The sequence below is a fragment of the Chrysemys picta genome, chromosome 4 (assembly GCF_011386835.1).
Source record: "Chrysemys picta bellii isolate R12L10 chromosome 4, ASM1138683v2, whole genome shotgun sequence".
NCBI lineage: Eukaryota > Metazoa > Chordata > Testudines > Emydidae > Chrysemys > Chrysemys picta.
Genome location: NC_088794.1, coordinates 12,724,014 through 12,751,353, shown reverse-complemented (window position 1 = coordinate 12,751,353; position 27,340 = coordinate 12,724,014). Strand labels below are relative to the sequence as shown.

The following is a 27,340-nucleotide window of genomic DNA, read 5'->3' as shown; positions in this document are numbered from 1 at the left end:
CCGCTTGCCTATTCACCCCCCCGCGGGCCACACAATGAGCCTATCTACTCAATCCCCGTGGGCCGCACAGTGAGCCCACCAGGGCCACATGCGGCCCCCGGGCCGCATGTTGTGCAGGCCTGGTCTAGATCCATCCTCTTTGGAACCCCCTTTCAGGTAGTCCCCCTCATTCTTCTCTTCTGCAGACTAAACAATCCCAGTTCCCTCAGCCTCTCCTCATAAGTCATGTGCTCCAGTCCCCTAATCATTTTTTGTTGCCCTCCGCTGGACTCTTTCCAATTTTTTCCCACATCCTTCTTGTAGTTTGGGGCCCAGTACTCCAGATGAGGCCTCACCAATGCTGAATAGAGGAGAATGATCACGTCCCTCGATCTGCTGACCATGCCCCTACTTATACAGCCCAAAATGCCGTTAGCCTTCTTGGCAACAAGGGCACACTGTTGACTCATATCCAGCTTCTCATCCACTGTAACCCCTAGGTCCTTTTCTGCAGAACTGCTGCCTAGCCACTCGGTCCCTAGTCTGTAGCAGTGCATGGGGTTCTTCCGTCCTAAGTCAAATTATTCGAACTGAACTGTGGACTCAGATCTAAGTCTGCAAGGTGATATGGTAACAAAAAGGACCAATGGACTTTTGAGGAACATTGAGAAGTATAACGTCACAGCACAGAAAGGTGCTGGTCCTTCTCTGGGCCACTGGAATACTGTGTTCGATTCTACTTATGTGAACCCATCACCATGGCATCATAGAATATCAGGGTTGGAAGGGACCTCAGGAGGTCATCTAGTCCAACCCCCTGCTCAAAGCAGGGCCAATCTGCAGATCCCTAAATGGCCGCCTCAAGGCTTGAACTCACAACCCTGGGTTTAGCAAGCCAATGCTCAAACCACTGAGCTATCACTCCCCTGGGCACTTCCTTCCCATAAAAACATCATTTGGGGGAAAAAGGGCAGGGTGCTAGAGGGTTTGATTTATGAGGAAAGGCAAGTGTTTCTCAGATGTAGCCATCAGGGGCTTTTCTTGGAGCCACAGCCTCCTGAAAGGTGATGGGGGGTAAGGGAGGAGCCCCGGGGGGACAAAGCAGCTGCCCCTCCCCCCTGGGCCACCAGCCCCATTCTGGAGCCACAAACACTGTAGCAGCAGGCAACCAGTTAGAGTTCCCCACCTTCCCAGGGGCAGTCGGGCTTGGGCTTCAGCCCTGGGGTGGTGGGTGGCAGGCTCTGGCCACGTGGCAGCGGTCTCCATCCCCCAGCCGCAGTGTTTTGGGCTCCAGCCCCGGGCTCACCCCCACATCACCACTGGTCCTCTCTGCCTCCCTCCCCACCTAGGACTTAGTAAATCTGCGGTGAAAAGTGATATTTAATATACAAATATCACTTTTCACAATAGCAGATTTACTAGATAGCAAGTCTAAAAAAAAAAAAAAAAACCCAACCAAAAATAGCAAAACATGTAAAGCATTTTACTTGTGTTTCTGTTTAGGTCCAGTTAAAAAAAAAAGAAAAAAAAAAAAGACAACTGTACATTATTTTTATTATTGAGCCTGCCAAAAAAACCTACTTAAATAAATTACAATGATTTGGACACGTATATGTGCATATTTGTTTGTTTTTCCTGAAGTTAATTAAGTATTTTAGGAAAAATTGTCAGAGCGGCGACCAGCAAGAGTTGGTGGCCAAACTCGGAGGCCACCAAAAAAATTGTTGAGAGAACCTCTGGGTGAACATACCAAGAAAGGAGAGGAATATTACTTTCTTGTACATTGGGAAAATTGCTTGTCAATGATTTTAAGCTTAAAATATCAAAAATACTACAACCCTCATTCCAGTTTACCTGATGATCCTGGAGACAGGGCTGAGGGTCCTGGGGAAGGATTCATGGTACTTGTAGGCTGAGGGGGTAGGTGACTGCCTGAGATATATCTACTTAGTAGGTTATCTAAATTACTTGAACCAGCATCTTCCAGCTGAAAACAAATCAAACAAAACCAAATTTGAGCTGGGGAAGTCAAATGAGATTAAACCATTAACAGTTTTTCATCTATTTGCACATATAAATATACATGCATATTAGGTTACTTGACAACTGTTTTACCAAATTTAAATTTGAAAATGTTTTTAACCAGTGTAACTCATCAGTACTTATGAGGAAACACTTACACAATTATTACCACTTAATAAAGATAAGTAATATTGATTCACCATATCTTCTAAGGATTACAACCTCCATTCAGAGAACATTTCTGTACTTGCAAATTAATTTCTTACACCTGTTAACGCTGAACTGTGGACAAAACCTAATAAAAACTGTACCAGAATTTGTGATGCTCTGATATCCTTTAATTTTAGTCTTAATAGTCAAGACTCACTGGCAAGCATATTAGGGGGCCTGGTATTTAAGTTCGCCTTTCAATTATTCACATAAATGTCTTCATTGTATAAGAAAGAAACTAATTTCACCAAAGTGGAGCAGTTTAAATCAAGGCAATTTAAAATGACTAATATAATTCATTAGACCAGGGGTCGGCAACCTTTCAGAAGTGGTGTGCCGAGTTTTCATTTATTCACTCCAATTTAAGGTTTCGCATGCCGGTAATACATTTTAACATTTTTAAAAGGTCTCTTTCTATAAGTCTATATTATATAACTAAACTATTGTATGTAAAGTAAACAAGGTTTTCAAAATGTTTAAGAAGCGTCATTTAAAAATTAAATTAAAATGCTGATCTTATGCCACCAGCCTGCTCAGCTCGCTGCCAGCCTGGGGTTCTGTTCACCTAGGCCAGCAGAGGGCTGATCAGGGCCTGCGGCCAGGACCCCAGACCTGGGGGGGAGGAGGGGGAGTGGTTTCAGGGGTCAGGGCAGAGGGCTGGGGTATGGGTGGGGGGGTTCAGGACAGAAGGCTGGGTGTGTGTTGGGGTGGGGAGGTGCAGGGCAGAAGGCTGAGTGTGTGGGGGGGTACAGGGCAGAGGGATGGGTGTGTGTTGGGGTGAGGGGGTTCAGGGCAGAGGGGTGGGGGTGCTCGGCTCGTGGGGGTGCTCCCAGCCCCCTGCCCTGAGCAGCTCATGGCAGGGAGCTGGAAGGGATATGCCCTGTTCCACCCCCTTCCCCCAGGCTCAGTCCCTACCTCTCTCTGCGTCCTCTACAGAGCTGTGTGCACGCTGCCGCTCTTCCCCTTCCCCCTCGCTAGGCCCATCAGCTGATTAGCGCAGGGAAGGAGCCGGAAAGCACCACGCTGGGGGAAGAAGCAGGGGAGGGGAGAAGCTTGGCTGCCGCAGAACCAAGCTTCTGCGTCCTGCCCCCGCAGGGGAGAGCGGTGGGCGGGGGGGCTGAGTGGGGCCGGGACCGCAGCAGGGAACTGTGTGCCACTCAAAATCGGCTCGTGTGCAGTCTTTGGCACGCGTGCCGTAGGTTGCCGACCCCTGCATTAGACTTTTTATAGGTCCCTGATTAAATCAATTAGAGAATTTATATTACAACTTCAGATTATAATTATGTAATGATTAAATTATAAATGCTTTTAAAAAATGCTATCCTACCAGTATTTATCTTATTTGAATTTTACAAAAATTGTTGTAGGCAAAAGCAAATATTGAAAACTATGCCCCTAATTCTATTAGGCATGTGTGTAATTTTACTCACATGAATAGCTGAATGGACTTCAGTGAGACTACACATACTTTTGAAGTTAAGCATACGCAGAAGTGTTTCCATGTCAGGGTTAAAACTGTATCTTTATTACAAACTCTCTTAGTAGCATAAAAACTGTCACTTCAACATAAAATTGCTTCAGCGTTAACAAAAAGTTTAGACTTTCAATACATTATAAAAAGTTCACAATAACTTTGTTAGACTCAAATTTTCAAAAATAGGAGCCTAAAATTTGGCTCTTAAATCTATACTTAGGAACATAAGGATGGGATTCTCAAAAGCACTTAAATGACTTAGAAATACAAATCCCACTGACTTCAGGGTGCTAGCCCTGAGGGTAAAGTATAGCCTGGTCCAATCATTTCACATTTCTTTGACCGGGCAAGTTCAACTTGTCAAAAGGTAGGGGTAGTTGCACATATAGCACCAGCTATTTGCTTATCAATATTGTGAGAGTTTGTGTTGTTCTCACAGTAAGGATGCTAATGACACACTAGACTTTTCTTTTTCACCAGACACAATAATTAAGTGTGAAAACTTCAACAGAAAAAAAGACATATGTAAAATTTGAATTCTTACTAACATAGGAAAATTAGAAACGAAAATTAGAAACTAGTACAACTTAAACTATAAAATGAAAAAAAACTAGTAACAAATAAAAATCTATTTTGACTAAAACATGATTTATTTTTTTTAAATCGCTCTCAATTTCACTAAAGCCAATATTTGTAAGAGTAGTCATGAGTTAGTTTTATACCCTGTCTCTCTAAAGGAAGAAAGGTCTGGTGGAGGTATCACAAGGAGAGGGGCACACAGCATTTATAGAAGTCTTTACATTTTCAAAACACCCAAGTCACCCAGTTAAGCTTATGTTATGGCATATCATACCACCAGACTCTTCTACCTTGGTGGCCATAAAATCTGTTTAAAACTGCAAGGCCATAGTCTAGTGGCTCAACAATAATGAGCTTCAGCGCTGCAGACCAATTTAATCTCCTCAGATATGTACTATAGCTGTCCTTGAGTCTTTGCACATTTCTCTGTTTCCCGACATGCTTTTAGGTAAGCCACTCATACTGGAATGAGAGTGACCACATGGGGAGTTATACCAGTATTAGAGCACTAGTTTTTCTATAGTTACGTTTCAGCATTGCTTTTGGTTTAAAGGTGGACTATTCTAAGTGCTCACTATCTTAAGCTTGCTGTGTCTCACAGGGGTGTTTGATAGTGTTAGCTGACCAAGTTTGGGGTCATTTGAGCCAGTGGATTATGAGATATAGACCCTTAAAACATAACAGCATTTACAAAATGATCTTTTACTTTTTTTGTGCACACAACGGGGCTTAAACCAGTGGTTTGCAAACTTTTGTACTGGTGACCCCTTTCACATAGCAAGCCTCTGAGTGCAACCCCTCTTATAAATTAAAAACACATTTTTATATATTTAACACCATTATAAATGCTGGAGGAAAAGCGGGGTTTGGGGTTGGAGGCTGACAGCTCGTGACCCCGCCCCATGTAATAACCTCGCAACCCCCTGATTGGTACCGACCCCCAGTTTGAGAACTCCTGGCTTAAACTATAGCTATGATCCTCCCCTAACTGATCTCAGTTGCTCAGGATTTCTCTCAGCTAGTATTGGGGAAGCAATACAGAAAAAGTTAATGGTGGAGTTTGTAACTCAAACTTTCACAAACTTCGGCACAAACTGTACATCAGTGTGTGCCAAACTGACATACCTAAAAGAGTGAAATATACATGTGCGGCAAGATTAGGGTCTGTTCAAGCAAGAGAGTTTCCAGGCAGTCTGTTGTCACAGTAATGGAATAGCTAAAGGGGACATGCTATGGTTACATGTTCTGTAGCAGCTGTGAGGGCACAGTGATGAGTATGTTTTTCTGGTGTGCTGGGGCTTGGCTCAGATAGGACAGAGTTAAAATAAACCCCCAAAATGCTATCTTAACTCAATAGTTCCTTCTTTTCAGAGTTTGTTTTTAGCTACTCTGCACATTCTGGAAGGAAATGAGGCACCACTAGCAACTTTAGTTCTACATTCAAGTTTTGGGCATTTAAATAACTATTGGTTTAATTATACCAACATAATTATACCAGTATAACTTTCCTGTGTAGACAAGCCATAAGAAACTGAAAACAGTCACCTAAGACTGACATTTTCTTGTGACTCCAAGTGTGCCTTTTATATCAAGCATTACACACACACACACACACACACTAGTATGCTGTAACTAAAAGCTGAGTAGATCAGCACTGGATGGTTCAACAGTTGGTATATCCAACACAAGACTGCAAATTCCAGTTCTTACTACTTGGAATGATCTCAAACAGTAACCACCTTAACAAAATCTTCAAGTAATGATGCAAATACAAAAAACATGAAGAAAAAAGATCTTAATGAAGGAAAGTCAGTGATCACCTCATCTATAGCAAAATGAGCTGATCTTCTGCACTAACCTGTATGGGTGGAATATCTGGCAAGGAAGGTAGATTCTCTGGGTTTGTGACTGAAGGAATAAGTTCTATTGCTGTAACAGATGGACTTGTTGGACCACGGTTTGCATTTGCCATGGTAGCTGTCGTAGGACTAGTTGGATTGATAGTGTTGTTGTGCACTGAAACAACTGGAAAGGGCCCGGCATGCCCTGGGTTAGAATGCTGTTGGAAGAGTCAGGAAAAATAGACAACTATTGTGTTAGGGCTAAAGGCAGCAAAATATTTACCTTGGGTGTAAAATCGTAGGACTTTAAATTACATGCTGGTCTCTGACACCCAATTAGCTATTCTCAATCTAGTTTAGTAATGTTTGCAGGAAATATGAAGTCACTTTTCTGTATGAAAATTACAATCTAACGCAGTGTAAACAACCAACCAGCATTGAACATTAGAATGGAATGGGGGAAGAAAAAAAAAAAAGACAATTAACAACTCTGAATTGCTAGAGATACTAGTGTACAGTGTGGATTTCCCATGGCCTCCTGTCTAGTTCCTTACTGTTGCACATGAGGGGAGAGAGGAGAAAAAAAAAAAGGGAGGGGGGGAGAGAGAATTTTCTTAGACATGCAGCATTTTAATCCAGAGACTTCTTTAGCAGAGCCTGCATTTGCACAATATTCATAGTTGTGATGTTTTAAAAGCATTAATAAAGATGTTATGTTTTTAAAAAATTCTTCCCTTCTGCTTTTCTAATTAAGGAAACTCCCACTATTAAACATTCAGAATAAAAATATCTGTATCGAAAGTCTGCATCACATTTTTTCCCCGATATAGGGTCATATCAATTATAGCTCAGGAGTAACATTTAGTTTAAAAAAATGTCTTACAAAAATCATGACAATTTTTATTCATGCAATAATTTGAGAAAGAAACTCAGCAGCTGCCCAGCCACCACCAAGTGAAACCAGTCATTCTTGGTTCAGCTTCTTAGCTGACTAAAATGCAGAATGAAAACAATGAAAAGTACTTATTAGATTTTTCACACCTGTGTACCTTTGAAATATCAGACAGTGTGTGACATGAAAAAGGTTAGCCACTCACAAGTGTAGTTCCCATACGGCTGAAATATATACATTCAGGTATTCACAAACACACACTTTTTTTATCTATATGAGAACTGACCAATCTGGAGATAGCTATCAGTGAATTAAGTAAGCTTTTAAATGAAAGCTTGATGTGCTGGGGCACAAAAATGGTATGCATAGTACATACTTGTCTCTGAAGGTGCGGCTGCATCATGGAGTACTGTGGTCCATTATGGCGTGGTATTCCTGGAATACGAGCAGCATTCTGAGCCATTCTCATCTGGTGTGCTTGGAAAGCCCCACAGTTCAAGTTGCCCCTCTGCATGGTCTGCATGCTGATCAACCTAGGAGGCTACAAGGGTTTGGTTTTATTTAAAAATTCCTGCTGTTAATAAGGAAATGAGAAGCAAATCTTCTTCCATAGAAGTAGGTGCAATTACTGATAATTTCCATAATCTCTAGAAAAGCCAGTCATTGCCCTATTTAAAGCATGTCAAACTTCATAAGACTGGATTGCTCATACATTTTAAGTTAATTCTGTATAATATAAGCAGGTATCCGCTCATGTCAGAGAGAAGCAGAGTTAAGTCTTAGTGTTATACTGCAATGTAAGGTAAGGTATTCAGGAAACTTGCCTGTTGCTGTAACATCTGAGGGCCTGCTTGCCTAGGAAGAGGCCCAGCTGGTTGTCCCATCCTCATTTGTTGCAATTGCTGGTGTTTTTGTGCATACACCTGCTGTTGCATATGCTGGAGCCGCAGCTGTGCTAGATTAATTTGTCCAGGGGTTTTGTTGATGTGGTTTGTTCCTGGAGGAACTTGTCCAACTACTACATTAGGAGTGTAGCCAGGGGTTGGTTTATTTTCAATAACAAGGTTACCTAAGGAACAGAGGAAAAGCAAGCTGGTGAACTACGAAAGGTCCACCTTAACTCAATGACTGATAAAGATTCAAAACAGAAATCTCTGAACTTTTTACTTCAGTTTCCTCAGTATTTTACATTAAAGTAAGAAAGCAATTTAAGTCTAAATTAAAATGTGAATTCCTTGACAGCCATTTGCAAGGATCTCTGATCTAGTCTAAATGCAGGCCAGCCAGGGCTGAGCTTGGATTGTTACTCCGCTGGCATAGCTTTTACACTAACGCAGCATAAAGCAGCATCACTCCACAATAACTGAAGCTCAGATAAAGTTACATACAAATTTATACCACTAAACTTCCCCCCCCCCCCCCATGATATCCTCTATAACCTCTGAAGGGGGGTTCCAAAGAGGATGAAACTGTTCTCTAGGCTGTTCTCAGTGGTGGCAGATGACAGAACAAGGAGCAATGGTCTCAAGTTGCAGTGGGGGAGGTTTAGGTTGGATATTAGGAAAAGCTATTTCACTAGGAGGGTGGTGAAGCACTGGAATGGGTTCCCTAGGGAGGTGGTGGAATCTCCATCCTGAGAGGTTTTTAAGGCCCAGCTTGACAAACCCTTGGCTGGGAGGATTTAGTTGATGTTGGTCCTGCTTTGAGCAGCGGATTGGATTAAATGAGATCCTGAGGTCTCTTCCAACCCTAATATTCATAGAATCCTATGATAACAGACCAGTCAAAGTCTTTCACCAGGGCCTGAAGTCTTAAAATTTATTTTGGGAAGAGGTACATTTTTGGGCAGAATGGGCACTATCTGTTGTGCCTTAGGCTTTGTCTACACTAGAACAATCCCCCTAGTGTGGGCACAATTATCTCAGCACAAAGGTGCTTTATACCAGGATAGCTATTCCTCTGCAGGAAGGGGAATAACTATATTGGTATAAGGCACCTCCTTTATACTGCTATAACTGCAGCCATACTAGGACTTGTATCCATATAGCTATCTGTCTAAAAAACTAAACACCACACCCCTGAAAGCTGCATTGGTATAACCATCAAGCGTAGACCAAGCCTTAGCTCTGCTTTGGAGAGAGATTGCCTCTAGATACAAGAGAGTAACTTTTTCTGTGTCCATTCAAATCCTTGGCTGCTGCTGAGAGAATTAAATATGTAGCGCCCTACCAATTTCACGGCTGTGAAAAACACGTCACAATCTCCCCCTGCTGCTAGGAGTGCCCTGCACAGCCACTCTCAGGGGGAGCTCAGACCCACCTCCAGGTGCCTTCCCCTGTTGCAGGACGCTCTGGGACTGGACAGCAGGCCCAGAGGTTCCTGCAGCTGGAGGCAGCTTGTGGAGATGGGTCTGATCTCCCCTTGCACTGAGGAACAGCACAGCCACTCTTGGGGGGGGTAGGGGGGGGCGGGAACATGGGGAGAGAGAGGAGCTCAGACCCACCTCCACCTCCAGGAACCTCCTGGAGCTGCAGGAAGCTCTGAAGGCAGCACAGAAGTGAGGGTGGCAATCCCATGACCCCCCAACAACAGCTTTGCAACCCACCCACCCCCACAATCCCCTTTGGGTGGGGGCCCCCACAGTTACAACACTGTGAAATTTCAGATGTAAACATCTGAAAATGTGACATTTACCAATTTTCAAATGCTATGGCTGTGAAATTGACCATAATGGACTTTGAATTTGGTAGGGCCTTATGAATATGATAGTGTTTTATACACTGTGGAAATTTATGCACCAGGAACTGTACTGAACTCCGCCAACTCACTTCACACTGTTGGAAGAATATTATTGAGGCATCTTATGGTAACTCAATAGTTTGGGCTCTGCTCTAAAGTGAGCTTAAAATGGGATATAAATTCCTGCTTTTTTATCAATGTAGGTAGCCAATGTGGAATTTCACACAGGATTAGTTTTTATGCTCTTTGAATTTTCTGTGCAGCTTTTCTTTGGTTTCTCTTCATAAGGTGTTAATAGGAACCCTTTGAATTTGGGCTCTGGATAAAATTTACCTTGATAGTCTTTTTAATTGCTGACTAATCTTCACGAAACCTGGCTGAGAGGTAGCCCCTGAGGAGAACTGGTGCAAGGGGAAAAGGTTTTTCTTTTTTAAAGGGTAACTTTTACCCATTATTCACATTATAAGGAAGTGTATTTGTTGTGCACACAAACCTGATTGACTGAGGCTGGGCACACACAAACTTGGTTGGTTGATTTGGGGCTGGGGGGCAGATTCACACAAAACCTTCACCATGAAGAGCTACACTTTCCTGTCAGATTTTGTCCTACAACAGAGAATGGTCAGCAGCTGTGCATGAACCTATAAATACTCTTGCTGCATTTCTACCCCTAAGGCCTGTGCCCACCTGCTCTAAAGCCAACCCCCAAATAAGCATAAATTAGGAAATTAATCACTGGAAAACTTTTGTAAGTAATTAGTGTTGTCACACCCACCTCCCCACGTGTGACAACTCAGAAAGTTAAGCCACTTACCAGTACATAACCCCGTACTCTGAATCCACAAGCAGATATCTTACTACCACAACTAATGGACCCCATAGGCCATGCACTGCAATATTAACTCTAACCCCACAAGGGTGCTAACCTTTCTTAACCCTTTTCCAAACTACTCACTCTCTCTCTCATCACAACAATCACACCAAACACCCACAACGAATAGTGCTGGGGGAACATCTAGCAGCCGGGTGCAGTTAAAAGAATGGCTGAAAATGGGGCAAAGTTACAGTTGCAGTGCATGGTCTGTGGTGTAGGCAGTTGTGAGGTGCCAGCCCTGTATTCCTTCACCCACAAGCCATGTGCTACTTCGTAGTTCAACTTTCCATTTCTTTGCCTTGTGGTTTTGTACGTGTAGCAACCAAAACTACTTTACAAAGTTTTGTGTATTAATTCATTTACCTTTGAGACAATAGGACATGGGCTAGCTTGGAACCAGTCAACTAGGTTAACTGGGTCATCCAGGCCTCTTAAGAGTTACACTGGCTCAAGCCATATTAAACACAGTAAGACGTCTAGTGATTGGATAAAACCAAATCTAATATTATTCCCGATACACGGCTAAATAAGAAGTCCAAAGAGTTCATCCCTATAAGGCCACTTTTGCATATTTACCTGCCAATAAATAGACTTCAGAAATGTAGAGAACCCACTTAGTAGAAATGTATTTAGGCTTCACTATTTTGACCAAGTTTACCCTAATCTAAAACTAGGTAATCCTGCCAAAAGAAAAGGTTTGCAGAACACGTCTATTAAGAATTACAAACTAAAAGTCTGGGTTCAGCAATTAGAAGAGGGTCTCCATCAGCTGGTAAAAGGAAGAGAGAGCGAAGCCAGCAGGCACCATCAAACACCATGTCACATCACAAATGTTTTGTACATTTCAATCTCCAAATGGCAGGCAAATCTTGATTGACCAGATAATCATACCAAAACTAGACAGACTCTTACTCTTGCATGGAAAAGAGAGATCCTGGATCAATGGACAGGCAAGCAAGGTCAGCCCAAGAGAAGACGACACCAGGCATCAGTGTGACCAGCTACAGTGACCATATACTTAAAATGGAATACAAAGTGACCAAAGCTGTTTCCATCATGACTGCCTTTAGGGTCTGACTATAGAAAAGATAAAATATTTAATTCTGTTTCATACCAGCTAGTATTACATTGAAAACTCCCCATACAATCCAGTCTTCCCAGAAACACTTTATATGTTATTTTCTCACCTAAATTGACGACATTCTTTGCCCAGAACGTGGGGTCGCAATGGAAGCGTATTGCTCCGTTAGCAGCTGGAACAGGATCACATCGTGCCTTTAAAATATGACGCAACTGGAACGTAATCTGATGGGACACAAAACAAATTAAGATTGATTATGACACAATGTATGAGCAAAGAGTGAACATGTTAGTGAGACGTGTACAGTTTGTTCAGCAAAAAGCTGCCAGTTACCACATAAAATTATGACTTTCGATAGTCAGTTAGGTCACTGCCAAAGAAAACTATTGCTGGATAGCATTCCCTCTTAATCATCCAAGTAGAGTCTTATTCGTGAAAAGTTAGTGCATCTGCCGTTCAACTCACTTCATACAGTTTCATAGCACATATCAGCAGTGCTAAACATATGAAGGAAAAGAGCAGTAATCAGAATGCTGTGATTTCAGATGTCTGATGGCCTGCCTCACTAAGATTCCCAGCTTTCCAGCAGACTACACCATCTGTTTAGTGCTGACTGAATGCAAGATTGATAGTATGCAAAATATTCAGGCCCCTTGTTCTTTCATTAATCCAGGACTTAATTAGTAATGATTAACCAAAAAAGCTAATATTATGAAGTACTGTCCAATTTCTAACCTTTAAGTTTGCTCACCTGCTTTCAGGAAACGTTCTCAACTAGTTGTTTCTACCCAGTTATACAATAAATGTGTAATCCAACTACTGTTTTAGAAATTCTTATGTTTGTAAGGGAAAAAGCTTGCCTAAAAACAGTTACTCCTTTTATCATAATGTAGGAAACCTTAAATACAATTCACAAGGGTTTAGGGTCTATTTCGTTAGTGGGCATAGCTACCATATTCTGCTCTTAGAAAATATTGCATACATTTTACTTACAAATGTGAGTAGCTCTTCGCTTTAGAAATAAATTACGCTAAATTATAAATCCAGGTGATTCAGCTTGATGATCTGTAACAATTACTTAGAATACTACCAGTTAATCTGAACTTTTTCTAAACTCAACACGTTCTAACTATCTTCAGTTGAATCATTTAAAGAACTTTCACCCTTTGATAGCATCAGAAAATATGACTTCTAACATTACACAGAAGTAGTTCTGGGAATTCATATTAATGAGTTCACCTTGAAATTCATACTCCAATGCTAACGGACTAGAAAGGTGTGCACTCCACAGCATCTCCCCCTCTTCAAGTCAATAAAACAGCAGATATGCTTTCTGCCATTAGGTTAGAAATCTAAATAGTAAGATTGGTGCACTTAAGTGCCTGATATTAAATGAGGATATTTATACAATAGACATTACAAAAACTTGGTGGAGCGATGATAATCAATGGGACAGTAATTCCAGGATACAAAAGATACAGGAATGACAGAGTAGGTCATGCTGGTGGGGGAGTTGCACTATACATGAAAGAAAACACAGAGTCAAATATAGTAAAAGTCATAAATACAAAATGCTCCATAGAATCTATGGATAGAAATTCCAAGCTTGAATAATAATATAACAGTAGGAATATACTCCTGAACACCTAACGGAGATGACAACAGTGATTATGAAATGCTCCGGGAGATTAGAGAGGCTATAAAAATAGAAAATTCAATAATAATGGGGGATTTCAACTATCCCCATATACACATCACCCCAGGACAGAATGCAGAGATAAAATTTCTAGACACCATTAATGACGGCTTCTTGGAGCACCTAGTCCTGGAACTCTCAAGAGGAAAGGCAATTCTTGAGTTAGCTCTAAGTGGAGCACAGGATCTGGTTCAAAAGGTGAATGCAGCTGAACCACTCAGTAATAGCGATCATAATATAATTAAATTTAACATCCTTGTGGGTTGGAAATACCAAAGAAGCCCACCACAGTAGCCTTTAACTTCAAGAAGGGGAACTACACAAAAATGATGAAGCTAAACAGAAATGAAAAGGAACAGCCACAAGACTGAAATGCCTACAACCTGTATAGACACTTTTTTATAAACGACCAGACTAAAGACTTAAATTAAATTAATGCCCCAAATTTAAAAAAAAAAAAAAAAAAAAAAAAAAAGTAAGAGGAGCAAAAAGATGCCACCATGGCTAAACAGAGTAGAAGCAGCTATTAGAGCCAAAAAGGCATCCTTTAAAAATTGGAAGTCAAATTGTACGGAGGAAAATAGAAAGGAGCATAAACTCTGGCAAGTCAAGTGTAAAAGTATAATTAGGCAGGTGAAAAAAGAATTTGAAGAGCATCTGGCAAAAGACATTCCCTCTGAACCATCTGGCATTGGCCATTGTCGGAAGACAGAGTACTTGGCTAGATGGACCATGGGTCTGACCCAGTATGGCCGTTCTCATGTTCTTATTTAGCCATCTGATCCTCCAATAGCAAGAATAATTTACCAGCAAGTACAAAGCACAACATAATTTCAGTCTAATTTAGTAAATGAATTCCCAGCAGAACCAGATGTTCTTCATTCATAAAGACAACTTTAAACACAATGTTGTCCCTCAATTCCCAAAGCCAACATTTTATAACTTGTTTTCCAAATCAGAAAGTAGGCATTTCCTACTGAAGAAAATGTAGCTCCATGATTCTTGTGGAGAACTGGGAAATATTTATATTAGTTTTTATAAACATATATGCCTCTGTGTATGTAATATATTCCGTGTTTGAATGCACAGAGTTAGATCAAAAGGGGTTGTTAAAGAAACCAAACCGGAAATGTAAAAAGTGTCCTAGTAAACACCTGAATACAAGAGTCAAGTTTTTAGCTATGATCATGCCTGAGATACAATCCTGGTGACACAGCTGTTTTGCCACAGTTGAGAATCTGGAGCTCAAAGACCATGTTCTGTTAAAAGAGCGACAGAAGTGGGGACACGCAGCAAACAGGCTGTAAGTTGGTGCCCAAGAGAAGGTGGGAGGATCTGTGGCAGAAAGACTAAATTATGTCCACTTAGGTGCTTAAGGGAAATGCCAAGTTAAGGTAAGAGTACGTGCATGTGTCTCGTTTTAAATTGGTTTATCTAGTGCAAAATTCATCCTTTGTTTTGAAAAAAACATCTGTGTCACTGAACATTATCTATAGGCTCCTGAAGGAAAACTCTCACAAGTATCAAGACCATTGGGCCTCCCAAGTATCACAGCTGGCAACCATTGGGTGTAACTTGATATGGTTGGTTCACAGGGTCCCACTCCAAAAACTAGAACCATGGACCTGCCACTTCAAAGGGTGTACTCAGGGGACTGGAAAAGGTCTCAAGAAGGGGCAGTTTACCCAGGGACTGTGACAACACTGATGGCACAAAGTTCTACAAAAGAAACAACCACACAACTATCCCCCCCTAACTCTTTCAGCAAGGAGAGAGAGGTCAGTGCGCTGGCAAACCTGTTTTTATTACTATTAAATCATGAAGCCAACAGTTTTAGATGGAGTGTGATTAACTGGCTCTCCTTTCCTTGTAAGTGATCTGGAGAAACTAAACCATGTCTTGAAAATTCTTTTGACCATAAAGTTCTCTTTTGTCAAGGTTGGAGGCGCAAACATATTAAGATCCCAAAATTTTTGCTATACTCTACTCTAAATTCTGGAAGGGGCAGGTTTCCTTACCAGCCGCTTGCTGTATAGCAATGCAGTGCTACTACCACTTGCAATGGCCCAGTTGGTGAAGTTCATCACATGCTTCACCTGCCGCGAAAGCCCTGTGATGTCATTCTGCTGTTGTATTAGCTTCATCTGTCTTTCCTTTGTCACATTCTACAAAGAAACAGAAGCTCAGTCAGGTTATTAGATTTAAAAAACATCTATACTAATATCAAAATTCTAATGCACACAATTAAAAACAATATACATTGTAGGAGGAGCTAGCAGTGACATCGTTAAGTTACTTAACACTTTCCTTAAAGTACGAACACTGCCAATTCTTTGCAGCAGGTGTTCAAAAGAGGTTGGAGAAGAACGTTTTAGGTCCCACAAAATTCTATTTGGGTTTAGCAGAGTTATGAACTTTGTCATTTCCAAACTGTCATTTCCTCTTTGTCCCCTGGGTTGTCAGTAACATTTTGGTAGCATGCTGCCACCAAAGCACTTGTTATACTGGGAACCCAGGGAGCAGCCAGCCAAGCTACAGCCAGAGCAGCTGTACAGTAGTGATTGGGGGTGGAGTGGGAAAGAGAACAGGGCAGGACTCCCCCCAGTTCCAACAACCCTCACCCCCAGATGCAACAAATGGCCCCAGGGGCCTATTTCAGCACCATAGGGCAGAGGCGCCCCCATAACGACAGCACACAGTCCCAGCATCAGGTCACTACTAATATTAACAAAGGAGAAGGAATACAAGCCAGACTAGAGAAAGAACAGGTAAAAGAGTATTTAGATAAGTTAGATGTATTCATGTGAGCAGGGCCTGATTAAATTCACCACAGGGTACCGTTGTGATAACTGGGCCTAAAAAGTTACCCTAATTGTGAGCTCAACTGTAAAAACTAGGAGGATGTTTATAAAATGTCACAATAACCTATAATAATAAATGTTGATGGGAAAATGTGCAAAAGACTAAATTAGTTCAAACAAAAAGGCCTACTGATATAATGCAAGGTCTGTGTTAAAATCATGCCTGGTAAACAACGGAAGTGTGGGACAGGAAATTAATGGACCAAAATTGGTGTGTCGGAAATTAGGCCTAACTGGTGAACAAAATAATGAGGGGTGGGTTATTCCACCCACTACTCCCTTCTGGGGTTCTTAAAAAAAAAGTGAGAGACTTTGGGGGGAAATGCAGATAGACACAGGCTACTGCAACACTGACTGACTGAAAGGGGAAGGAGTGAGCTGCCACCCCTGCTGTCTTTTGGGACCCCAGAATCCAGTGCAACATTGTTCTGCCTTCATCATTCTGATCAGAGTGGGCGCCAGATGACACTGTCACCTCCACTGGCTCTGACCACCACCTAGTATGTGAAACTGCCTCCTCCTCATTTCTAATGTGTCTTTTTCCTTCCTGACCTTACTTCTTCTCTATCTCATCTCTCCTTTTTCCTTCTATCTATTAAGAGTGGCTCAGCCAGCCAAGGCTGTACATTTTGCTACACTGCTGTTGAGCCTGTGACCAGAAAGGGGCAGCTAAAAGCAATGCCCTAAACAGCCTGATACTGGTACAAGTTTGCCAGGTCTCGGAGTAGCTGATAAGACAGCATACTCAGCCTGTGTTTCTCCAGCAGTGAGAATGCAAGTGAATCAACACCAGGGACAGAAGCTGCATTTTTAAAATATTTCCCCTTTTTTCCTTCCAAAAGGGCTAAAGGGAAAGGGAACAAGGGGTGGTGTTAACATGAAAGCCTTATTTGAGATTTTACATTTCAAATGCTATAACTGTTTTTCCTTTCTGTATCTTTAATAAAAGGTTAAAAAGGATTTTTAATGGTGTTTGCCACAGTGCTAAGCAGGCTGAGATCTCGGTATATCAAATCCCAAACTTTGTTTAAAACTGCTTAATGCTGGACAGTTTCAGGGGTCATGTTAAAATCTTTGAGTTTTTGGGCCTATCTATTCCATTTAAATTAATACAAACACTACTTAAGGAGCTGTCTGAAGCAGTCTCACAACCATTAGGGTGAAGTTCTAGAGAACTGGAGAAGGGAATTATAGGGAACAAGAGGACCCAGGGAATTACAGACCAGTCAAGCCTAATACCTGGAAAGATACTGGGACAAATTGTTGAACAATCAATTTTAAGGACCTAGAGAATAACAAGGTGATAAATAGCCAACATGGATTTTGTCAAGAACAAATCATGTCAAACCAACCTAATTTCCTTCTTTGACAGGTTTACTGGCCTAGTGGATGGGAAGAAGCAGTCCATGTTATATACCTTGACTTTAGTAAGGCTTTTGAGACAGTCCAAAGTGACATTTTCATAAGCAAATTAGGGAAATGTGGTCTAGATGAAATTACTTTAAGGGTGGGGGTGAAAAACACATTGAAAAACTGTACTCAAAGAGTAATTATCAATGGTTTGCTGTCAAACTGGGAGGACATATCTAGTGGGTCTTCTTTGGGTCTGGTCCTATTCAGTGTTGGCATTAATGACTTGGACAATGGGGTGGAGAATATGCTTCTAAAGTTTGCAGATGACACCAAGCTACAAGAGGTTGCTAACACTTTGGAGGACAGAATTAGAATTCAAAATGACCTTGATGAATTGGAGAATTGGTCAGAGAGCAACTAGATGAAATTCAACAGACAAGTGCTAAGTACTTCACTAGGAAGGAAAAAATCAAATGCACAAATATAAAATGGGGAATAACTAATAGGCAAAAGTACTGCTAAAGAGTATAGTGGATCATAAATTGAATGAGTCAATGTGATGCAGTTGCAAAAAAGGCTAATATTTTGGGGTTTGACAACAGGAGTGTCATATGTAAGACATGGGAGGCAATTGTCCCATTCTGCTCGGTACTGCTGAGGCCTCAGCTGGAGTACTGTGTCCAGTTTTAGGCACTGCATCTTAAGAAAGATGTGGACAAATCTGAGAGAGTCCAGAGAAGAGAAACAAAAATAATAAAAAGTTTAGATGCGTGTGTTTAGGCTTGAGAAAAGAATGAGAGAGGGGGATATAGGAGCACCTGATAACAGGGTGGATTACTACAAAGGACTGTGGTCAACTGTTTCACATGTCTACAGAAGGTAGGACAAGAAGCAATTGGCTTAATTTGCAGCAAAGGAGATTTGGATTAGACATTAGGAAAAACTTGAGGTCCCTTCCACTTCTATATTTCTATGATTCTACAAAGACATCACATGCTTTAAGAGTTTAATTAAACTACGTAATTTAAGATTGGTGCTTTACACATTTATGTAAAAATATGCAACACCTATACTACTAGATTTCTGAATCCATTATTTGGAATGTGTCTGCTCTTTTAGTTATTAGGAATTACAGTGTCAATTCTGAAGGATGACTTTCACAACTCCAAGGGTACATAATCTGATATTAAGACCTCTACTGCAGTACAAAGTAGCCATACACACTCCTTACACAATGTAGCCTTGCAGAATCCTACTTTTAGTCTCTCTCCCTTCCCTGTGCATCCCTCTGCCCCCAAGACAGTTCCCTGAGTGAAAAATATTAATTTGCCAACAGAGCTGTAGGAGTAGACGAGTAGGTCCTGGCTTGGGCTGGTAAATTTTAATTACAATTTATTGAGACATTTATTGGTGTCTTTCAAACAGCCTTTTGTCAGCACGCACAATTTAAAAGTATGTAACAACAAGCCACAACTATGAGACAGCTTAACAGGGAGCAGTGCACTCTGTCATATATAGGAGTTCTGAAGCTGAAGTGAGGAGCTTTCCTAGTGGAGACAAGTAGATTTATGAACACAGAGGAATCACATTTCAGCCACATTCAGCTACTGCCTTACGGAGTGAGAATAATTTCAGTCCCAACCACAGACTGTACAGTCAGAGGTATATCGATAAGCTCAAGTTAGGTTAAGTAGGGAAGGATAGCCTCAAGCAAGGAGGATGACTTTAGAAGTCTTCTAAGTTACCTCCCCTTTGCTTGCCACTGCCATCTCAGAAGAGCAGAAGGAGAGGGGAGAATCCAGTTCTGACTGTATTAACTCTCACAAACTGCAGAGCAAATAGACAATTGGCAAATATTTGCCCTTTATACAGCACCAATTGTTAAGTGTTTCAGACAAAAAACTAAGGCAGATCCCTGCCTCTAAGGGCTGACATTCTAAAGAGAGTGACTCCTAGATAAGGCATTGGGAGAGGAAGTGAAAAAAGCAAGCAAATAAGCAGTGATATTATGAGTCATGTTAATTCCATAGTCTGTACACATTATCCTCTTACAGGACTAGAGTTTACAGACTTCAGGAGTAGTATGTTTTAGGTTAGGAACATGGCATTTTGGGTCAGAGAGGGCTTTTTCCAGACATTTATCTATGAAAAAGAGCAAGTTTAAAATGGGGCTATACAACACAGATGTACAAGTTAAGAAAGCCATAGCATTTTAGATCAATGAAAAGATCACAGGAGATTTAACTCCAAGCATATCACACTTGAGTGGCATACCACTGAAACACCTGTGTCTGCACAGAATAAACTCCTCACTCAAGTATGGAATGCAAGTTCTCAATAGGTGTTTAAAACAGCTAGTCTGTGAACTGATTTTTGTTTGTTCTTAACTGTACCTCAAGCTGCTGTAAGAGAGATTTTCCCTTTTTATTGATTTCATTGATGAGGGTGAAAATAGCCACTTTGATTTCCTGTTCTACTCGTTTGTTAGTTTCATTTACTTCTTTTATCCTAAAAAAGAGAAATGTATTATCAGGCAATCACTTTATACTATGCCTCAAAATACTACACAGTAATTTTTCTCACATAAAAAGTAAAGAAGCAATTTCTGTATTTTTAAAGTTATCTGATAAACGCAGAATTGTATGGCTTATTTACTTTCTACCTAACAGATAAAATGTTGCTAACCCAGTGCTATAGATAAACCATCTAGAATTTAATTCTTGGCAAATAAAGGAGAAAGTTTACACAAAGTCTGACCCTGATTTGATAACTTAATGGTTTGACTTTTCGGTCCACCTTTTTATGTTTAACCGCTCTTTCATGTTTTGCTTGAATTAGTATGAAGTATTAATTCTCTACTTCTAGTGTCTTATTTTAATATCTCCAGCTCGTCTTTTCTAATCTGAAAGATGTATATATTAAACTGTATGGCCAGTATGTTTCTCACCCCCACAGAGTTCTCACTGACAAAGACCAGAGCAGTAGAGGTTATTTTACTCTATAATAAATCATGCCACACCTTTGATAGTACCAGCAGTTCCATAAAAGGTCATCTACTTTTATGTAGTTGCAATAGTGTGTCGTGGACAAGCATAATAAAGTATAAAGCATTCCAACTATAAATCCAGTATAATTGACATAGGGACCAACTAGAATTTAAACCACCGAATTAGGAGCCTACAAAAGTATGAACAATAGGCTTTAGTAAATGCACAATGCAATATCAACGCTTGAATATTATTTGTAGGTACTTACCTATTCTGCACTTGATTAGCTGCAAAATTAACATAATTCTTCTTTTCAAGAAGTTTGGCCAACAGATTCTCAATTGCACCCTTCTGATTCTGAAAAGCTTCTTCCAAAAACTGATACCTTTCCAAGCCACAAAACAGGATACCAATTACTGTGGAGCAGTGCACGGAAACTAAAACTTCTCAGTATGGATTTAAACCTATATTTGCTAGTAAAAGCGTGACAAATTATGGCAGAATTACTGGTAAGTAGTGATTTAAGCCAAAACCTGCTCAATTTACAATACTTCTGATAATGGCACAATAAAGCTCCCAAGGAAAGAGAATCCTTAGAAGTCATTTGTGCGCCATTTAAAATTTTCTATACATTGGAAGAAGATGAGAAGCATTACTGTTCACAAGATAATAAGCTACAGGATATTATTGTAAAGGGGACACAGCAGAATAAAGCTCACAAACCATTTTATCGTTTGTCAATATTTGAAAAAACTCCTTTAAAAGTCTATTATGTGGGAAATAAATTTAAGTTATTTTCTTTTATTAAGAAAACATACGTATGGACAAGATGCACAGTGCATAAAGACCAGTCAAAAATTAAAGATATACTGACTGCTAGAATAGACTTCCACTAAGACAGATAATTTCACCTTTTACACTATGTCGTTCATATTCAGTAACAGTAATGTAAATTTAAAGCGGTTACATTCTTTCTAACAGCTTAATTGTTTGGTTCTTCTGGATCTTTTTACTTCACAACTCCCCACACACCAAATCTCTCTGACTGAACAGACACCACTTCTAAAGCACCTTCACTTAGTATTACCAGAAAAGAGTACAAGCAGCTATAGTATCAGACAAGGGAAGAAACTAGGGATGCTTCACTACTTAGTGCAGAGCACGGCAAGACAAGATAGACAACATAAAAAGCAGAACATTTAATTTAAGGCTGGCAAGAATTTAAGAAATACTTTCAAGATTTTGTGATCTTTTCCAATCAGGTGTCCAAGCTAGTAAGGTATCTTCCTCCCAACCCTCCATGACTCGGCTTAATGAATCCCATTACTAAGGCCATGTCTACACTACAAACATTGGTTGATGCAAGTTACGTCAGCGTACACCTGCCAAATATGTAGATTGCTTGGGTGCGTGCATACTTAGCTGTTTGCATTGGTGCTGCATGTACTCCTCAAGAGTGCTTGGGGTTGATGTAAAATACAATACACCATGAGGTATCCCAGTGTGCTACACACTGCTCTCCAATGCAATGCCTTTGGGGGACATTTTTGCAATGTTTTGTGGGACAGCAAGCACTTGCGCCCAGGCATCTCTGAGACCTAGGGGTCAAGTTCCCAGCATGCAACTTTCTCCACCCCATAAAGCCATCTATATAGCCCATAATTTTTGCTCCTTTTTAAAAAAAAATCCCATGAACCCACAAGGCCCTTTTCAGTGTCTGCAACCTCTGACAGAAGCCTGTGAACCACAGAGCTAGCCCCATGAATGCTGCAAATACAGGATGCAGGATTCTCCTGTCTTTCCAGACCTTAAGGAAGTGCTGCAAAATCCAGGACACAAAGATTTCTTCAAGGACAATTTGCTGAGGGACACAGCGAGAAAACAATTCAAGGCTGTTGATGGCTTTCAGGGAGCTGCTGCAGATGGTGGGAATATCTTGTCTGGACCTGAGAAACAACCCCAGACTGGTGGGACTGCATTGTAATGCAGATTTGGGATGACAAGCAGTGGCTGCATAACATTCAGATGCAAAAGGTGACATTCCTGGATTTACGTGTCAGACTTGCCCCAGCCCTGGGACACCAGAATAACTGCACTGACAGTGGAGAAGTGAGTGGTAAATTGCATGTTGGAAACTTGCAGCGCTGGATTGCTACTGGTCAGTAGGAAGTCATTCTGGAGTTGAAAACCCACAGTGGGGGACATTTTCATACAACTGTGTAGGGCCATTAATGGTCTCCTGTTATGCAGGACTGTGACTCTTGGCAATGTGCAAGACACAGTGGATGGATTTGCAGCAAGGGGGTTCCCGAACTGCACTGGGGTGATAGCTGGAATATCTCTATTTTGGCACCAGCCCACAGTGCCACAGGGTACATCAACAGAAAGGACTACTGTTCCATAGTCCATGGATCATCATGGATGCTTCAATGATTTCACTGTGGGCTGGTCAGGGAATGCTTGCATCCATAAGAACACAGGACTGTTCAGAAAGCTGTAAGCAGGGACGTTCTTTCCCAGCCAACAGACTATCATTGGCAATACTGAAATCGAACCCAGGCTACCCCTTGCTCCCTTAGCTTATGAAGTTATACACCAGCCACTCAGACAGCACCAAGGAAAGATTAAACTACTGGCTCAGCAGGTGCAGAATGGTAGACTGAAGGGACACTGGCTGATTTGCTCACTAGATTGGGTCTTGGTGAGAAAAATATCCCAATGGTTATAGCTGCTTGTTGTGTCCTGTGTAATAGCTATGAGGCAAAGTGGTAAATACTTTGGGTGCTGCTAAGAACTGTGTAGTACTTATTGTACATTGATAAATATGACTGCATGTTTTCCTGAAGCTATGGATTATATGATGCTTGGTGTGTTTTGACAATTGATATGCATTCTGCAATATTTGTTTGGAATAAAGATAATTTGATTCTTCAAAAATAGAACTTTTATTCAGTAGAAAAAGCAATACAGAAAATCAATATGCAAAAACACCCCAAAACAAGAAGCAGTGTTATACAAGTTTTTAACAACAGGGTGAAAATTTAAAATTATAAAAGCAGTAAACATTTATGTCCATTTGAGTAAACAAATGTAACCCATTGTGGCTATATGCACACCAACCGGGGTCCTCATAGGTCAGTGTATGTGGAGCTGTGGTTTTCCGTGCTGTCCCCCGGCGTGGAGTGATAAGGGTAATGATGGGCCCTGTGATGCCACGTGTTATGTAGGAAGCAGTGACAATGGAGTTCTCCACGGACTGCAAAGGGTGGACAACTAGGTATTTTTGGACATGTAGGTCAAGCAGGATCTGCAGCATTTGGGTTTGCTGCCTGAGAAGACCCGCTGGGTATGTCTACACTGCAAACAAACACCTGTGGCTGGCCCATGCCCGAGCCTGAATGTCTACACAGCAATTAACCAGCCCCATAGCCTGAGTCAGCTGACAGAGTCCAGCCAGAGGTGTTTACTTGTGGTGTAAACATACCCATTATGTCCTGGTGCATTTCCTAGGCCTTTTTCCCCTGTCCTCTCGGTCTTGCTTCATGCTCTTGGTCATATTGCTCCAAGTCCTTTGTTCATGGCCCAATGCAGTACTGGCCTGCAGGTTCTCCCAGAGTGCATCACTCCTAGTCTTTTTTCTCCACCTCACTGAGGTGAGGTGTTCTGCGGGTGTGGAGGGGCACCCCTCAAGGCCGCAACAGCAGCAACTACTGATAAAAACAGACAGATGTGTCATTGGATTTACAGTCACAAGGGAAAGGGAGAGAAGTTTCCAAACTCCCATCCCTCGTTCTCATAAACATTTTTAATAAGACGTTTATTGACACTTTGGCTTTGGAGTGTCCCGACAATGCTTTGCTTTCCAGCCCCGGCCATTGTGAGTATGGCCCACTAGAGACAAGGAGGTGAGGGGGTGGAAGGATTTCCTGTTGCATGAAGCTATAAAATTTCAATCCCTATTCTATGGGTACAAGTACAGGGCAACAGCACTGAATATTGGCACTATTTTCCACAGCTGGTGGTGATTTTAGCGAGTATCTCACAGCTGAGGGTCACAAAGACACAGAGAACACAGTTGCTACTGGTGTCCTGAAGCCGCCTGGGCTCACGTGCTGCTAGCCTGTTGGTGCCAATGGTGCCAATCAAACTCATCACAGGTAGCGTGGGAAAGCATACTGCCATGGAGGAAGAAACAAGGGAGTCATCACTAGAAACCTTCAGGAGAGGATTGCAGACCATTTCGATGAAAGTTCCACAGAGATCTCTTAGGAGGATACAAAGGACATCACTATGTACCTAAACATAGTCTTCTACATATCCCAGCTAACCAAATTTAGAGAATGATAATCACATGCCAAATCTACCTCTTCTCATACAAGCAAAACAATGAAAAGTTGATACCTTTGTCTTGTTAACTTGGGGGTGGGCCAAAAGCCATCTATAATGAACATTTTAAGGAAAAAGGCATGCACACACTTTTCCAAGTCCCCTTCCTTTTCATCAGGCTAATCTGCACTTGACTGGCTAGACTGTGATACAGTCTCAAACTAGTCCAGGGTTCATGACATGGCTGGAGTCCCATACTGTCTTTTTCTTCTACTCCTCGCTGTTCACGGCAGGGGTCTCTGTGTCAGGCTCCTCCAAGGTATCCACAGTGACTGGCGGGGTGCTGGTGAGGTCTCTGCCAAGTAGTTGGTTGTAGAAGTGGCAGGTCTGAGGCACAGCATCAGATCTATTGTTGCGCTCCCTTCACTTTCACATGGCATTGCTGTAGATCCCTGTCGTACCTCTTTGCCTGCATCCCCAGTGCAGTCTGTTTGTAGATGTCCACGTTTCTATGGTTGGTCCACAGCTGTTCTTGCACAGCATCTTCGTCCCACAGGACCAAGAGAGCCATTACTTCCTAGCTACTCCAGGCAGGACAGCTTTTAGTACCTGTCTGTCTGTGCATAGAGCTGGCATGGTCAGCTGCACACAATGGCAAACCGCTAGGTATGCTCATCAAGGGGGGCAATCAGGAAAAGGTATTTCAGCACCACCCAGGGGAGCTTAAAGGGCATGCCTTCCAGCCTCTGTGATCCCTGGGCAGTGGAGTTTCACCTTGTGACCACTGCAGTCATTGTTGTAGGGAACGGAGCACTGTGGAACAGCTGCTGGAGTCTGTTAGGGCCAACACAGGCCACGCAGTGTCTACACTCACAGGCCATAGCTCTATGCCATTCAGGGAGGTGGTTTTATTGCATCATTTTAACAGGGAATTTATGTCAGCCAGAGACAAATTTGAGCATCAATACAAGCACAAATAGGTCAATGCAAGGCTACTTGCCTCAACCTAACTTCATAGTATAAAACAGGCCAGAGGGTCACTCGCTACTTCTATTGTGGCTTAGTTGTATATAAATCCCAAGCTTCTGAAGTGCAGCTTAGCAACAGTGTTCGGAAACTTAACCAAGAGAACCCCACAATATGCTTCTCCCCTCCCTCACTAGAGGCAATTACAGCACTCTTCAAGAGGTCAGGGAGTTCTAGTGATGGAACAAAAGTAATTTATACTCTGCTCAAAGACTACCATTGAAGGGGTAAATGAGCCTCATTTGAAATCTAGAAGGGCAACTGATCTGTCTAACCAATTCAGAGAAATGTCTGCATATAGTGTTTAAAGTATGCACAAGCCGCATTACTTCCCTCAACTCCACGTTTGTGCAGTAAACCACAGTAAGAAGTGTGCTACTTAGACCAGTATATTTAGTTTTTGTATTGGCAAAATACTATCCACTTTGAACTAACAATGGACAGGTTTGAATTAAAAGAGCCTCCTCCCTCAAAACTAGCATAACAATGTTACTTTCCATATACAAGGAAAAGAACCTTACAAATCCTGAAATATATATTAAAGGCCCACAGATACCAAAAAAAATCACTCATAATCTGCATGGAATTTTCTGTCTGTTCTCATGCAGTGTCTCTGATAAAAAGATTAAGAGAATCACCTTTGGCAAATAAGAAATTTTACTGAGTTTATTTACTGCTAAACTTTTGGCACAACACTGCTGTTAAATTATCTAGAACGACTGGATTTTACTCTAATTTCTAATATTTGGGTTGGAAGGAACCTAAACCAACTAGTTCATGTCAGTCTATTGCCACAAGATAATCTCGGCTTTCTACAGCATCCCCAAAAGCTCCTTCCCTCAAAGCTGGCTGGAGTCTGAGCAGCGTGCCCTGGGGCTATTCAGATAGTGATTCAGCAGCCTCTTGTGTTTCAAAGGATTAGGATTTCAGGTGAGGAATAAGCAGGAGATTAAAAACAGTGTGTGTGTTCACCTGACAAGATTTTGCTTACACATTTCACAGAGCTCCTTCAAAATAAAACTGGGATTTTGTTTATGTAGAGGCAGACATCTTGGCCATCTGTAATTTACAGCTGCACCCAGAAAGAGATATTTTAAATAAAAGTTTCTATTTAGTGGCACCTGAAAGCAGGTTATTAGTGAAGTCTTATGGAAGAGAATACACTGTAGAACAAGATGTGTCTATTTATGGATTGTTAATCAGTTAGTGTTAAGTGCACAACAGGTGGAAATGTAAAACAGGCTACCAAGCAAAAGCTCGTCAACAAATCCTAGACGTCAATATTCTTGGTAATTGTATTCTGAGGCTATTTACAATCAAATAGCATGAAAAAAACCTGGGCCAAAATTGCTTACATTATGAAACTGTCAGTAACTGTTAGAAGTTAAAGAAGTTAAGTT

General features: G+C 41.4%; 1 protein-coding gene across 2 annotated transcripts in view; it reads right to left on the bottom strand.

The window, feature by feature from the left end:
• TRIM33 (tripartite motif containing 33) overlaps positions 1–27,340 on the bottom strand; it is a 74,159-nt gene that overhangs the window by 15,485 nt on the left and 31,334 nt on the right. For both annotated transcript variants that reach the window (XM_008171670.4, XM_065591399.1), the window contains exons 5-12: positions 20,857–20,973; positions 19,995–20,109; positions 15,406–15,552; positions 11,798–11,915; positions 7,822–8,066; positions 7,374–7,538; positions 6,123–6,323; positions 1,834–1,966 (exon numbers count right to left, since the gene is read on the bottom strand). In XM_008171670.4, the coding sequence (XP_008169892.3) occupies positions 1,834–1,966; positions 6,123–6,323; positions 7,374–7,538; positions 7,822–8,066; positions 11,798–11,915; positions 15,406–15,552; positions 19,995–20,109; positions 20,857–20,973 (1,241 nt within the window). The remainder of the gene's footprint in view (positions 1–1,833; positions 1,967–6,122; positions 6,324–7,373; positions 7,539–7,821; positions 8,067–11,797; positions 11,916–15,405; positions 15,553–19,994; positions 20,110–20,856; positions 20,974–27,340) is intronic.